This window comes from Podarcis erhardii (genome assembly GCF_964252035.2).
Source record: "Podarcis erhardii genome assembly, chromosome: 5".
NCBI classification, from domain to species: Eukaryota; Metazoa; Chordata; class Lepidosauria; order Squamata; family Lacertidae; genus Podarcis; species Podarcis erhardii.
Window position 1 is genome coordinate 51,643,855 of NC_138509.1, and position 15,821 is coordinate 51,659,675.

At 40.3% G+C, this 15,821-nt stretch overlaps 1 protein-coding gene across 40 annotated transcripts in view; it reads right to left on the bottom strand.

Moving 5' to 3' along the window:
• The window catches only part of TCF7L2 (transcription factor 7 like 2), a 203,631-nt gene that overhangs the window by 12,929 nt on the left and 174,881 nt on the right, over positions 1 to 15,821 (bottom strand). For 23 of the 40 annotated variants that reach the window (XM_081863050.1, XM_081863076.1, XM_081863077.1 and 20 more), the window contains 3 exons: positions 10,557 to 10,697; positions 7,738 to 7,897; positions 6,119 to 6,238 (listed from right to left, as the gene is read on the bottom strand). In XM_081863050.1, the coding sequence (XP_081719176.1) occupies positions 6,119 to 6,238; positions 7,738 to 7,897; positions 10,557 to 10,697 (421 nt within the window). The remainder of the gene's footprint in view (positions 1 to 6,118; positions 6,239 to 7,737; positions 7,898 to 10,556; positions 10,698 to 15,821) is intronic. The other 17 variants (XM_081863072.1, XM_081863078.1, XM_081863061.1 and 14 more) reach the window with 3 other exon arrangements.

Sequence of the window (15,821 nt, forward strand, 5' to 3'; positions counted from 1 at the left end):
AGGGCTCGTGTCTATGTTCAGTAAATTTGCTTTCCCTACAACAGAACTGGCAATGCTGAGCAAACATTAAAAGGCTGCTCAGTCTCACCTTGCTTTATTGGCTCTGCGTAGTGTGGTTAGCCTGGTGGTTACTTGCATGTTCTGCTTCTAATAAGGAGATATTAATGGAAATTCACAAGGGAGTAACAGAGACTAGATCTCTGTTCACCAGCGGGCAAACTGAAAGCAGGCTCTCGGAACGAGAAAGCTTTGGGCTTAGTGAAGATTTGGCTACAACCCTAAGGTAGGTAGGCGAGAGGCTTTCCTAGATCTGTGATGTCTTCTCTTCAATAGCTTGGTCTAGTTCCCACTTCAGCGATTCATTTTGGGTTTCAACTCAGCATGTCCACTATGATGTTTATGTTCCCTGGAATGTACCAGTAAGAAGAGGAGATGTGAACGTTCCTTTTGAAAATGTAGCTCATGCAGGTCTCCAGGCATAAGGTCTTTGAACTTGTTCCTCCTTGCTCATTCTGGTTGTAAACTGCTACCCTGCCGATTTGGATGTGACAAATAAAGTCTTGTTCAGGTGAACTTTTGCTGATGGAAGGCTGTGTCTGTGCTTGCTTGTTTTGTTTTGATTTAATGCACCTGCCGGGAATTTTGTGGCACTACTACAGGAATGGAGTAATTACCCAACTTAAGCCTCAACTTAATCTCTACCACATATAAGGTGATTTGCAGAATGGAACTAGTATCTCAGCTATATAGTACTAACTACCATACTCAAAATCCACAAAGATTAATGTTTCATAGCCTTTTCATAAATAATTCCACGGGGGGGGGGGCGAAAACAACTCAGACATTTCAATGGTGTACTGCATAACTAAGGATCAAAAATTTTTACGCAATATTATTGAAACAGTTTTAAATTTATGGTATAAAATATATAGATTTTATTTTACCAACAAAAGTGACAAGGATAGTGAACTAGTAAACATCTTTCATGGAGAGTTTATTATTTTGAATGAAAAGGACTGGAGCAAAACAGGTAGAACTGAATTAATCCTTCTAGAGGAAGAGGTGGGAAATTCAATTCCCCCTCCCCACATAAAAGTCAAGCAATTATAAGTTTCTACTTGACCAGCTTCCTTTACCATCAGATAACAAGATAGCTTGTTGAAAAGTAAATTCCTATCATTTAATCTGACACTGTAATAAGTATTTTAGAAAAACTATTCTCCCCTTCGAAAGTAATCCATCAAAAATACCTGACAAGTGCATCTTTTCACTTCAGATAGTTTGGTTGACTTTTCAAACCAAGCTACAAAATCTGTGTTAATATAGATGAACTTGACAAAGGCCCTTCCATATTTCCTCAAAAACAAGTTTCTGAACCCAGTACATAATATTAAATAAGTGGCAATGTTGTGGGAAGAGAAACAGTATAAAGATGTTTTGTTTCTATTAGAATCCTTGCATTCTGGAAGAGATGTGTACTTTTCACTATAGAATATGCAACGTTCACAAGCTCCTACACATGATGTCTAACAGCTATAATTAGGTGGACTGGCAAATCTCTTTTTGTTTACTGAGCCACCATATAGACATTTCCAGTGCCTAAGGCAAGGATAGGGAATGTGTGGCTCTCTACATATTGTCAACCCAAGCCTGTATTGGCTCATAGTCAGGGATGATGGGCACTGCAGTCCAACAGCATGTGATGGGCCAGAGGTTCTTCATCACTGGTGTTAATAATAATTAAATTTATACATTGCCCCTCACCCGAGCATCACAGGGAGTTTTATAATATAAAAACACATAACCTAATATTAGTAAATGTTACACAGACAGCATGGGAACATATGATATCATGTTATATGGTATCTTGAAAATGAATGGAAAATATGTAGCTGTCTTTCAAAACTGCTACATTTTACGGTATTCAAAAGCATTGTCTTACTGGATCAGCCCAATATCTACCTACACTTAATATTCATTCCCCAATAACAGACAGTTGGATGCTTCTAGGTGGCTTAAAACCAAGAAACTCTGTTCCACTGCTAGTCCCCATAGTTTGGTCACCAGAGACCTAGAGCCTCTGAAGATGGAGATGCTATGACATGGCTAATAGCCATTGACTAATTATTGATTAATTAAAATCAATCTAAGCTAAGAGACATTATATCTCACCATAATAAATGTTAATAAGGCATTGCATGTTTAAGTGCTTCCTTTTTGACTTCTAAACCTTACACTGCTAAGCTCTACTCTATTGTTCTCCCTCATCATTCACTTGATAAAAATGCATGGTTTTATAAATCCTTATTATATCCCTCCTTAGTTTTGTATTTTCCAAACTAATAATCCCCAAAGACTGTTGCTCTTTCAGCAAACTGGCATACTCTTTGAGAGAGAGGACCAGAAATGTACACAGTATTCAGAGTGATCATACTTTTATTGATAATTTCAGTCCTTCTTTAGTATTTCCTAACACTGAATTTTTATTTTTCGCTGATGAAACAGGTACTTTTAGTGAGCTCTCCACTCTGAACCCATAGCTCTCTAGGTATTTTTGTGATTTTTGTAAGTAGCTTTAGTAATAATAATAATAATAAATTATTTATATCCCCCCCTCCCCAGCCGAAGCCGGGCTCAGAGTGGCTAATCTTTCTACTCTGTTGTTTTACTGATTTATTTGTTTATTTAACCTTATACCTTTTAATTTAAAATTACAAGTAACTATAGCTAGGCCATCTTCATGTGATGTCACAGTGAACTGATGCTTCTATGTGTGTGTGGCATATGAAACCGCTACAATTTCCATAGTGGTACAAGCTCAAAAACCTTAGACCTCTGATACATACGCATCCTGCAGAGATGCGCCAGCTCCCACAAACAAGAGAATTTATATAAGCATAGATTAGATGTGAGCTGGTGGTGAGACCTTGTGTGATCTAAGTGATCTTGGGTAGGGCCATTGTCACGTGTGAGCCAGCTGTCAATTTATTAGTACTGTACATTTGTGTCTTGCTCATCAAAATAAATTTTTGTAGTCCCATGGAGACTGAATAGCAAGGGTATTGTAAACTGAATCCATCCATCCTGGGACTGAAATTGAACTTCTGAGATTATTTTTAAAATGAAAATTCATGCTTTTGTATAACAACTGTTAATCTGTCTTCAGGGAGTGGTTTTTAAAAAATATTTTTCAAGTATACAAAATTCTTATCCTGGTTGACATGCTGCTTAAATAAAAATAAAAATTTGAACCCTAAATTTAATACTTAAATTTTGACCGGACACTTGGAACCAAGGACTTAGCGTCTGATATCTAATTTTGCTTGAAGTTGTGAAAAAATTAAGATATGTGCACAGAGGCCTCCAAAACTTCATTATGTATGGCAGACACTATCATGTGTGTGAGACATAAATACAAGATGAAAAGGACACAGAGGGTCATCTAGTCACTACATACAGTGCAGTCCCCATTTCCTTTCTATATCTGTAGAAAGACTGTTGTCCAAAGAAAGCACGTGGAAGAGGATAGACTCCAAGAATTCTGAGTGTTATGCAGAAAAAAGTAAAACCCTTGTAGATCATGTGCTTGTGTGATCCAAAGCTATTGAGTTCTCCTACTGTAGTAAGGTTCCCCCTGAAGGTCAGGTGGGGATAGAGCCTCAAGCTGCTGGGGACGTATCAGCTTTCTTATCCTGTCCTTTTTAGCTTGAGAAGAAAGGGATTTTCAGTGCTCACATGCTGAGGACAAATGTAAAGGTCCTAAACATTTAAGACACAGTACATGCCCATCTGTCAGTGACACAGTCACTAAAGCAGAGGAAATGTTTCCTGGAAATCTTTCAAGCATTACGGCACATCCCAGCGCTACTCCCCCAGGAACTCCCAAGAGGAATCAGACTGCAGAGTACCAGGAATGAATCGACCCTGTGGTCTGACAGCTTCATTCCACTCCATTCATGGCACAAAATGTGGGCTATGCATTTGGTGGTGGCAAAAATGGTTGGAGACAGCTCCTGGGTTGTAAGGGAAATCACCTCAAAAGAGGGTATACAGATACTCTCTTATGCATGTGAAGAAATAAGAACTAAGGAAGGATAATGTGAGGATTTTGATAGCACAGATGTTGATTATAAGTTTTAAACAACACTTCATCTTTAGGAGCCAAAATACTAAACTAAGATGCTGTCTTTGTTTTCTCTCAGTAAATGGAATTAATAAAATGTTGCCTGGTAGCATATTAATGTGCCTCTCCTCTTCATATAGGCTTATGCATGCAAATATGTGCAGCTGCATAAGAACATAGGTTACCTAATTTACAGAAGAACAAATTCCTGCCTTTGCAAAACAAAACAAAACTAATGCATCCCCCCCCCCCACACACTTAGATCTAAGATTCACTGAGTTCTATGGAGCTTACTCCCAGGAAAATGTGCATAGGACTGCAGTCTAAATAAATAATCAAGACAGCAGATTCAACAAAATTGCTAAGTATAATGCATATCAGATTGTCTGCAGTAAGAGAGGTAAGATTGGCAGGAACAATACAATGACCAGTGGCAAAGGAGGTCAGGGATGCTGTATCTATTATACCTGTATGAAGAAGGAATTTCAGAGGTCCAGCTTCTCATGTTAAGGTGAAACCTCTCCAATATAACTCTTAAAGCTACAGGATCTGGTCATCCTACCAGATATAAAGCACACCCTTCTCAATTATAGGGCTTTGTAGAACCAGCTGCTCAGGAGATCTGTCAAAGCCTACTTGTATTAACTTTCCCATAGTGCTTGCAAGACTTGGTTTAAACATCTGTTTGGTAGGGTCTAATATGTTGGGGCTGTGTGGGTGTATTTCAGCTTTTATGTCATCTTGTATATTATTCTAATTCTGCGAAACAGCTCAACAGTATCTGTGGCAAAAGCAGAGGAGCAATGTTTTTAAATGAAATAAATTGATTACCCCCCTTCCACTTGTGATCTTGCAATAATGTCTTGATACTGTTGACATCTGGCCTCTATTTAAATTTTCCCTTACACGATTGGTGCCTTTCAGTGATTGATTGATTGATTGATTGATTGATTGATTAATTAATTAATTAATTAATTATGTCTGGGAAGCTTTAGAGATTTTACCAGTTTCTATTAGGTACAATCTTTAAACTTGGAAATACTTATCAGTGAGCTATTACTTCCTTCTAAATGTACATGCTATGCTTATTTCCTGCCTATGGGATTTTGGTTGCAATTCAGCCATAGCTGTGACCAAACAGTCATGCGTATTAATTGGTAGATTTATGCAGGTTTGCATCCCCTTCACATCTAAAGATGAAGCCAGCCACTCCATCAGGGTTTGAATGAACATTTTAGTGTCCAATGCTCATTCACAATGCATTTGCATTGCCAGCACAAAAGAAGGTTTGTCATGCATGCAAAAGGCAGCTTCCATGCACATCTCTCTCTTGCTAAATCGAGACACTGATCTCTGAAAGCAAGCAGCCACAGTTAGAATAACTCAATGGAAGAAAAGTGTGGCAAATGAGAATTGCACAGGAATAGTTCACCAATAGCTAGCACCAAGATGTTTGGTAAAGACATCATGAACTGAAAGCATTTATGAAAAAGTTGTGACCATGACAGACAACAGTACAATAATATAAAAAAGTAGAGGGTGGAATAATTTATTTAGCCCCACTTGAGAGCAAGACCTCCAACAAGTCTTTGCCAGTCCTTCTCTGAAGCTAGGGTAAGCCATTCTTCCACTTTCCACTATACTCTCACACAGGTATGCAACAAGGCACTAATTTGGGGGGTAAGGGAAGGAGATGAGGGTGATAATAGAGAGGGAGCTCTTTCTTGTTTTATTATTTTCTTTTTTTGGAAACTGCACAAAAGCTGGTGCCCTGATGGAAAACACACGGCCAGATTTCCCCGCCCCCCCTCAGAGCTCTACTGACACACCTCAGTTGAATGGGTGCCAATTGTATCCAAATGGGTTGGCGACAAAACCAAAACATCCGCTAGAATTACTGGATTGGTAGTGCTTGTCTTCCGTGTGTGGGTGTACTTCAGCAGATTACAGCAGTACTTGTCTACAAGCTCTACTACTGAAAAAAATTCCACCTACATAGCCACCTACATAGTTATCCCGTGCGGACCAGCCGGGGTAAAGCTGCATGTGGAGCTGTCGTTCCTTTCTGGCTAGTTCATAATATTTAGCTTGTTCTTCTCTGGATAATGCATGCCACTGCAGAGAGAAAGAAAACAAAACCACAAGCACAACAGAACGTCAGTAATACAGTGTGTGTACAATGTGCATTCACATTCAAACTTTGGAAAATGGCAGCCAATTAAAGCATATCAACTGATGCAGACTATTCATTTATTTATTATTAAGAACTCTGTTTTATCCAGGTTAGTTTAAGCTGGGTTATACCGATGGAGCCTTTCACTTTTGAAAACGGAATAGTGTAATTCTTCAAGGACTTTTACCAGTGGTAGATGGTGCCCATTGGAAGACCAACAGTAGTAGAAGCAGGAGCCAATGACAGGCAGAATCAACTAATTCCAGCTTTGTCCCCAACATCCTCTTTGCTGTTTGTGAAAGGGCAGCACTGAGACTAAGGAGGAGGAAAATGACAGGTGGTGCCATCCCAGGAATGGTTGTAAGAAGGCAGGCAGGTGAGGTCTTGATGGGACAGAGCCCCACTCACCCTGATGGACCAGCCGCCAACAGCTATTCCCCTTTAACCAGCATTCATTTGAACAAGACATGCAAGAAATGCCCATAAAGTAGACCACACTTTAAATTTGCCTCTCCCTTCCCCACTTGTCACAATTTGTCACTCTGGTAAACCGGCTTCCTCCAAATAATAATAATGACATACATTAATCAAACACCTATTTTTAATGCCTGTAAGGCAGGCCTGCACAATGTGTGACAGAACAAGTAAAATAGAACCTACAAGCTGTAGCTTGCTTGGAAGTCAATAAATCTTGAATTTGCTACCTGTCTTCAGAACTATGCTTTGCCACAAGTTGCGAAGGCCTGCTTTAAGACACAACTCCACCTTCCATATGTAAGAAGTTTATTTTTACTATTATTTTTCTGCTACCAGTTACATAAATTACTATAGCTTCACATGGGACTCGTGAACAGAGGCCTACAGTTCATACAACATCCAGACTTAAGGTTCCTACATCTAGAGAATGGAGAATCAAGCTTCAAGTAAAAGCTTCTACAGCTTTCTAAGTACAGAGCTCTTTACTAATAGGCTACAGTGGTGTGTTTAGAGATAGCTTACAGAGAGAAGTAAGAATGCTGGGGTTCCTAAGACATGTCTCAGAATTAAGGGGCAGAGCAACCAAGGTATGGTGATGCCCAAGCACTGATGGAGAGGTGGATGCAGTTGAAAAGGCAAGGTCTACATCAAAGCGGGGTCATATCTACAGAAAAAGAAATGTATCTGATGGATAAAAGTAAGTAGCATATGATTATGCTGTGCAGGTGCACATGCATTTGGTGAAAATGTAACTTTATTTCCTTGTCTTTGTAAGTAGAATGCAAGGAAGTTTCAAAGCACAAGTATTCAACCAGAAAGCTCGAAAGTTCCACTGGGCAGCCAAATGCCATAATCACACTTAAAATAACATTGTGGGTTGTGCCCTTTCATTTCAGACATGTATCACACTCTCATTCTATCCCACATGCAAATTTGCATATACATATCCTGACTAGTTACCTACCCTTCGACCAAGGATTTGATTGATGGCTGCACTCTCTTTCAATGTGCATTCTGCTACAACTTTTGCTCTCATTTCCTTCATATACAACATAAATGCATTAAGAGGTTTCTTTATGTGTGGCTTCTTTTTCTCCTCTTCTTTTTTGGAGTCCTGATGTTTTCTGGATGGTTGACAAGAACAGACAGAAGGAGCTTGTACAACATTGTCAAAATTCTTCTATGCACTTATCCCAATCTTTGCCTCCATCATTAAAACCACATTGAGGGGAGCAAAGAAAAACTCAAAAACCCAGAAACTAGCTGTAAAGCATCATACCAGCAGCCATGTATGGGAGAGAGCTGACCTTGGTGCACATCCAATATAGTATTAAAACTTCGATAGATAATATGGCTTCATGAGATTACAGTACACTACAGTGGTACCTCGCAAGACGAATGCCTCGAAAGACGAAAAACTCGCAAAACGAAAGAGTTTTTCGTTTTTTGAGTTGCTTCGCAAGACAGATTTCCCTATGGGCTTGCTTAGCAAGACGAAAACGTCTTGCAAATTTGTTTCCTTTTTCTTAAAACCGAGCATTCACTTCAAGGAGCAACTCATAGCACGCGGTGCGGTAGCCTTTTTTGAGGTTTTTGAAGACTTTGGTGATTTTTGAAGCTTTTCCAAAGTCCGTGCTTCGCAAGACGAAAAAATCGCAAGACGAAAAAACTCACGGAACGAATACATTTCGTTTTGCTAGCCACCACTGTACTCCATGTATTTTTTTTACATCAGGAAAATTTATTTACTCAGATTTTTAACCTTTTGCCATATCTAGGGTTCTGTGCTCCAAAATATACATAGCCATCAGTTTTGAGTACCTGACTCTGAAGCAATATGAGCTTTGAGGTGAACTATCATAAGATGCAGAGGTAGCAAGGAGCCATTTTACTGCCCTCACAGAAAGTGATCCTTCCCGCTGCCCAGGATATTTATAAACACTTCCAACAATTTTCTTCTCTTCCCCACCTGTAACTTCCCCTGTGGATCGTCAAGTAACACAGGCATCTAATAATTTACACAGTGAACATGTGAAGAAGCTGACTTATAGTGAACCTGACCATTGGTCTAACTATCCCAGTATTGGCAGCAGCTTTCCAAAGTCTCCAGCAGACAGTTCTTCTGAAATCTAATCAGCTACTGGAGATGCCAGAGAGTGGACCTGGGGCATAAAGTAGGTGTTACTCTGCTGGGTTATAACCACTCTCCCCAAGGCAGTAGACAGCCTTCAAACCCCAGGTCTTAATTTTCTTGCCTAGCAATAGGTGCTGAGATATGAAGCAATTAGGGTAGAGGATGACGAAGAGACAGGTATCCAAACTGTTGGAGAATGGGAAATCAAAGCCTGTGCAAGTGAACCTGCTCATGAGAATGCAAGAAGAGCCTTCCAAGATCAGAACAATGCTGTACATCTGGTTTCCAGCAGTAGCCAGCCAGGTGCCAAGCAGTGTGTGAAGGTAATAGCCCCTTCCTGATGCTTATCCCCACCATGTGGCTCTGAAATGTGTTTGCTTTTCTAAAACCAATTGAGCCAATTGTGATGAGTCTGAACACAATGTCTGGGCGGATGAAAAATTGGGCCCCGGGTTAACCATTCAAAATGCTTATTTGGTTAATAATGATCTTGGCCAATAAAATTACAGCCCCTATTTGTGCTCACTTTGGCAGCGCATATACTAAATTATGGCCCCTATTTAATAAACAGCATATGAATGTGCAAAATATCTGTGGGGCAAAACTTCTCTCCAAGTCTTACTAGAAACAACATGGGATCACATACACTGGGTTTAGCCAGAATTGTTGGCAATTGCTTTGGAAACAAATAACTGAAGTTATTTCAGAAGCTGCATACTTTGCTATAAGGTAAAGGTAAAGGGACCCCTGACAATTAAGTCCAGTCGCGAACGGCTCTGGAGTTGCAATGCTTATCTCGCTTTAAAGGCCGAGAGAGCCGGCGTTTGTCGCTTCCGCAGACAGTTTTTCCGGGTAATGTGGCCAGCATGACTAAGCTGCTTCTGGCGGAACCAGAGCAGTGTACGGAAACGCTGTTTACCTTCCCGCCGGAGCGGTACCTATTTATCTGCTTGCACTGGCGTGCTTTTGAACTGCTAGGTTGGCAGGAGCAGGGACCAAACAACGGGAGTTCACCCCGTCATGGGGATTCGAACTGCCGAGCTCTCAATAGGCAAGCCCACTGTTTAACCCACAGTGCCACCCGCATCCCTGTGCCACCCACCTCCCATAAATACTTTGCTATTAGCAACCCATAAATAAAAAGATAAGGAATTCCTGAGTGCTTCAAATACACACATTTCTTCACTATCTTGACTCGTTCAAAAACCATAGACTTCATATATATCTATACAGGCACTCTCCAAATGAAGGAAAGGGGCTTGGGATTTTCTCAGGTCTGGGGTGGGCAGGCTCATGTCTCTTTGACATCAATTCACCCTAAACAACTCAAAGGCTAATGAAAGTTAAGAGATTGTAATCACATTCTAGGTGCTTGTAAATCCCAGCACACCCATCCCATAGGAAAAGGGCTGTTGTTTAGTGATAGAGGTGTATGCTTTGCTTGTAGAAGGTAGTACACTTGATCCACAATATTTCCCTGTCTGAAACCCTGGAAAACTATTGCCAATATGTGTAATATTGAGCTTGCATGGTCCAATGGTCTTTACTTTGTTTGTCATAAGGCAGCTTTCAATATTCCACACTTTCTACAATAAGCAACATTAAATAAAAGTTTGTAAAATAGATTTGAATATTAAAAAAATACTTACGAGCTGTGGAGTGAGCCGACATCATTCTGGGAAGATTCCTGTTTGACTGTTGGGGTGACTATGGCCGGATGAGGGATCCCAGTCGTATGTAAACTGTGATGTGGAGGGACCATGTGTGGAGGGAACCTAGAGGAGAGAAAGCTGTGTAAATCGTCAGAATAAAAATGAATGAATGGGGAGGGGTGTGTACACGCATATAATAAAAGGCATATAAAAAGCAAACAAACTCTAGACAAGTATATATGAAAACTGGCAACAACAATAAATGATACTTTAAACATCATAACTCTTCTACTTTCATGAACACAAATAACAACTTTTTAAATAATAATAATAGTAACAATAACAACAACAATAATAATAATAGTTCAGTTCAGTTCATGGTTTAAAAAAAAAATAGAAATTTGACCACTCCTTCTTCACTGTAAAGTGCAGGTCCTACTCACATAAAATTATGGGGAAACAGCCTCTGGGGAGTTGAACTTTTAATATGAACCTCAAATCAGGCTGAGGATTACAAAATGGCTCTTTATTTCATTGCTATAAATAGCAAGTGTTTGTGGAACCTCGATTTACATGCAATTCTTCACCTTATTAGCTATAGTCTCTTAAAATGGAGCGTAAGAAAATTGGGGTTTTTTGGTTTTTTTTAATCATTGTCTTATAACTCCATAGCACAGGAAATCATATTTGAAATTGACTTGAGATTTAAAAGCAGGGACTTCTTAAAGAGGGAAAACAGGAAAATTTTGAAAGGAAAATGGGAGATGTGAGTGATAAGATCCAAATGTACAGTCATATAAATATTGAATCATGTACCGGTGTTGTACCTATGTTCCTATAGCCATCTTTCACTAAACAAGAATCAATAAATTGTGGCAAAACAATACACTGATTAATGAATGGTGTTCAAGTGTACTCAAGTAAGTAGCAGCAACATTAAAGTTGACTAGGCTATTTCCCTTCAATCCTAAAACGCTACTGTAGAAGGGGTGTGTATGTGTGTGCTGAACCAAAGAGAGATGGGAGAAGAAGTAGAGTCCTTCACCTCAACCCACATGCAAAATTGCACAGGTCCCTCTCATCTTTTTGTCATTCTTTGCCATATTCTAATCTAGCATAACCAAGCTACAGACAACAACAATGGCATATGCTAGTGCCAGAAGCAGATCACCTTGCTAGCTTCCCAACAGGTAGGTCGCTATTGCTTACTGGAAGGGGCAGGAGCAAGGCACTGGAGACGTCTGCTTGATGCAAATGCAGCAGCAGAGCCAATCTGAAGATCCTGGCTGGTTGCCCCTCACCAACCTCCCCACCACCTCATTCCTGCTGCTCCCAGGGGCAACACACTCAACCACCAGCCAGGAAGCTAGTATAGTGGCTCCATCCCACCTCACAAGCTGTTCCTGGGAAGGAATAAAGCTTTACAGATATTGGTAGGGTTGTGTCATATTGGCCTCCACTTAGTTAAATATGACTAGGTATGAAGGTTGCAGTCTTGTGACCAGTGTGTGGAGTGTCTGGGTATCAGGTGGAGGTATAATACCAGCTCCTGCCCTAGACACGGCTCCCACTGACTTCCACTGGCTCCAGAGCGTAGTGTCACTTTGCCTCTCCTGGTGACCCCAGGGCATGGATGCCTTAAACACTTCAAAGCCTTTCATTCCTGGCATAGATATACTCATCACCAACTCACTTCCTTCCCTTATTCATGTTGGATTCAGCACTTGGGACAGGTGTAGCATCAAATGAGAAGAGAAGGGGTTAGAAGGGGGTGAAGCAATGAGAATGGGAAAGAAAAGAGACTTGCCACTCCTCAATATTACCAACCCTAGCCTTCAAATTGGTAGGCTGTTATCGCATTCTAATTATGGAAACTGTTTTCACCCAAATTGGGATATGCATACAGTTGGTCTTCTAGCCCTTAGCTGATTGTTTTCCTTGTATGGGAAGGGAAAAGCAGAGTGACATAATATAGGGGGCACAGAGAAGATGGGAATGGTCAATGTCCATTCTGTTCCTCTGTTCCCCAAAATAATTTCTTAGGTGGGAAAGCTTTGGTTTCTGCTAGAACAATGTAACCTTCCCACATGTTCCCTAAATATGTTCTGAGTTCCCCCCTCCCAAGCCTCCAGAGCAGATTTAGGGGCCATGCAGAGAAAGGACAGGGAGGGGAAGTTCTATTTAACAGCCAGAAGTGCTTATAAACAGGAGCAGAGAGGTGTTTTCATTTCCAAGATAAGTTTGCAAATCATTATTGAGAATGACTATGGAGGCGGAACTAAGAATTGTGGTAGGGACAAGGAAAGTAGATATTGTATTAACTTTGGTTTGGTTTTGTGATAGAAGAAGAGAAGACAAGGTGAGAAACCAGGTGTACTACACTACAAAAGGGGCTGTGTTGACTTGTCAAAATGTCATTTTCAGCACCAGTTTGTACATTGTTTTTTGATGAAGTGAAGCAACAACAGTCTATCATAATTTCATATGGAGAAGAATTTGTGTGAAGGAGTTTCTTCCCATGGGAAAAGAATGGGAAACTTCCTGCATCACAGAGATAATATGAGAACCATATTTTTCCCCCAATGAAGATTTTTAAGGTATGTCATATTCTTCACTTTGCCATGGAAAAGGTTGCGGCAAAGCTACTGCATACAATCGTAAACCTTGTTACAAAACAACACAATAAACATCCTATGGAACACCAGGATGGAAATCTCATTATTATTCTACTTTAACTAACATTTAATTTCTGGAGGTTGGGACAGAAGGTAAATAAAATTGAGGGTATGCCAAAGAAAGAGCAGGGAACTTAAAAAAGAAATACCAAGCAGTAAAGAAGATACTACTTCTGGTATCTGAGAAAACAGACTCCACCATACAAAAGCTCAGAGTGATAGTCAACTAAGTTTTACTCAGAGTAGACCTATTAAGATCAATGACCAAACTTGACCATGCTTATTAATTTCAATGGGTGTACTGTGAATAAAACATAATAGAATACTACCCTCAAATTTGTTTGTATTTTTAAAAAAAAACAACTGCATGGGATTTCTGATTATAACTACAAAGGTACTTATCCAGACTCAAACTTTATGTTCAGCTGTAAAATACGTGGTCACAGAATCATAGAATCGAAAGAGACCACAAGGGTCATCTAGTCCAAATGCCTGCAATGTAAGCCATAAAAGTTTGCTACGCCTTTGGGGTGTAGCAGGGCATAAAAGAAGTGGGCAAAGTTATATGTTCAACAGTAAAGGTAAAGGTAAAGGGACCCCTGACCATTAGGTCCAGTCGTGACCGACTCTGGGGTTGCGGCGCTCATCTCGCTTTATTGGCCGAGGGAGCCAGCATACAGCTTCCAGGTCATGTGGCCAGCATGACTAAGCCGCTTCTGGCGAACCAGAGCAGCACACGGAAACGCCGTTTACCTTCCCGCTGGAGCGGTACCTATTTATCTACTTGCACTTTGACGTGCTTTCAAACTGCTAGGTGGGCAGGAGCAGGGACCAAGCAACGGGAGCTCACCCCGTCACAGGGATTCGAACTGCCGACCTTCTGATCGGCAAGTCCTAGACTCTGTGGTTTAGCCCACAGCACCACCCGCATCCAACAGTAGAGAGGTGTAAAATATGAGTTGATGCCCAATTTCAGAATTTGACAGACAGCTGTAATGTGTGTGTATGAGGGGGGGCAGGGAGGGTGAGAGAGAAGATAGTAATCTACTTTAGTGCTTAATTCTGGGTCTGTGTGAAGGGGGGGAATCTATCATCTTTTATATTATTATTATTATTATTATTATTATTATTATTATTATTAAATAAATAAATATAATTAAATATTAAATCAAACCACCTATTCAATACAACGGGGCATGATTATAAAAGGCATATGTCCTGCACTCATGCATGTCAAAAGAGGACAAGCATAAACATATGAATGTGGTGCATGTTCAATTACACAGAGCATATTTAGCAATGTAAAAAACTGCATGTCAGCAAAAATGCTTAATCACACTATTCATCACACAGTAGGTCTTAAAGTTGAAATTTTCACATATGAAATAAAAGCACACATTGTACATTTTAATGTGTTTTGTCCGTTAAACATAGAGAACATGTTTCATTGTGCACACACATGCCATGTGCATGCACATGTGGATTATTTTTTAAACGCTACCCCCCTTTTTCTGCGTGTTTGTTTGCATAGCGTGCTATCACATATAAAGGACACACACCCTTCTTTGACTGAGAAATTCCTTTCCGCAGACAAGTATTCTATGAATTGCAATAAACACCCTAAAAAATTCTAAGCAGCTCATTATATACCCCTGTCTGCTTTTATGGCTCCAAGCCAGAATATAATGATGAGCCGTAACTTGTTAAGGACAACTAATTTTTTGTTCCTGGCTGTCTCAGGGGCTTCTCTCTTACTCACTCTCACTTTACTTCACTGTTGACATGTTTCTGTTAACTGGATGTCATCTGCCTGCCTTGATTTTATGCACAAGCAGTGGGATGCATTTTTTCGTGCAACAATTCTGCTTTGAGTTGCATTAGATTTGTCATTATTCCCTCATTTTCCCCTTGCACTTGTAACATTTCATCTATTCCTGCCTCTCCCCCCCCCTTTTTTCCCTCCTTTTTTTGAGCCACGGTGCACCCATATTATGGTTTATACATGATCTTGCTCCCTTTGAAGCCGGCAGATTTCAGAGCCAGCCCTCGTCAGGAGAAGTGCCTGCTACCAATTTAGCAGGCTGAGGGCCCCGAGCTCCAACATCTCAATCTAAAGGGGGTCACAGAGTGGCACAAGCGAGTGTCAGCAAGTGCTGTTTAATTGCCAATCTTGGCTTCTCCATGGTGTTTAAAGTATAATGACCCATCACTTAATTCTGAGAAGTCCTGGCCCTGCTGCTGAATAGAATGAATATCAAAGGATGTGCTAGAACAGGGCAAGGAGCATACAATTCCTATAACTGCTGTAAGTATAATAGACTTGTACTTCTGTCGTCCCATTACCACAATAATGTATTTAATTTGCTGTATACCCTTTTTAACTAGATCCCTTTCATAAAGGCATATCTAAGGGATAGAACTGATCTCTCTCTCTCTCTCTCTCTCTCTCTCTCTCTCTCTCATTCCTGCCCCTTGCAAAAAACTAAACAGATAAATAGAACAGCCTTAATAATAATTAAGATGAACTCAGACTCATTTTTATTGCCCTTTCTCAGCTTGCCAGTCTTTTTCACAAATGTGCAATATT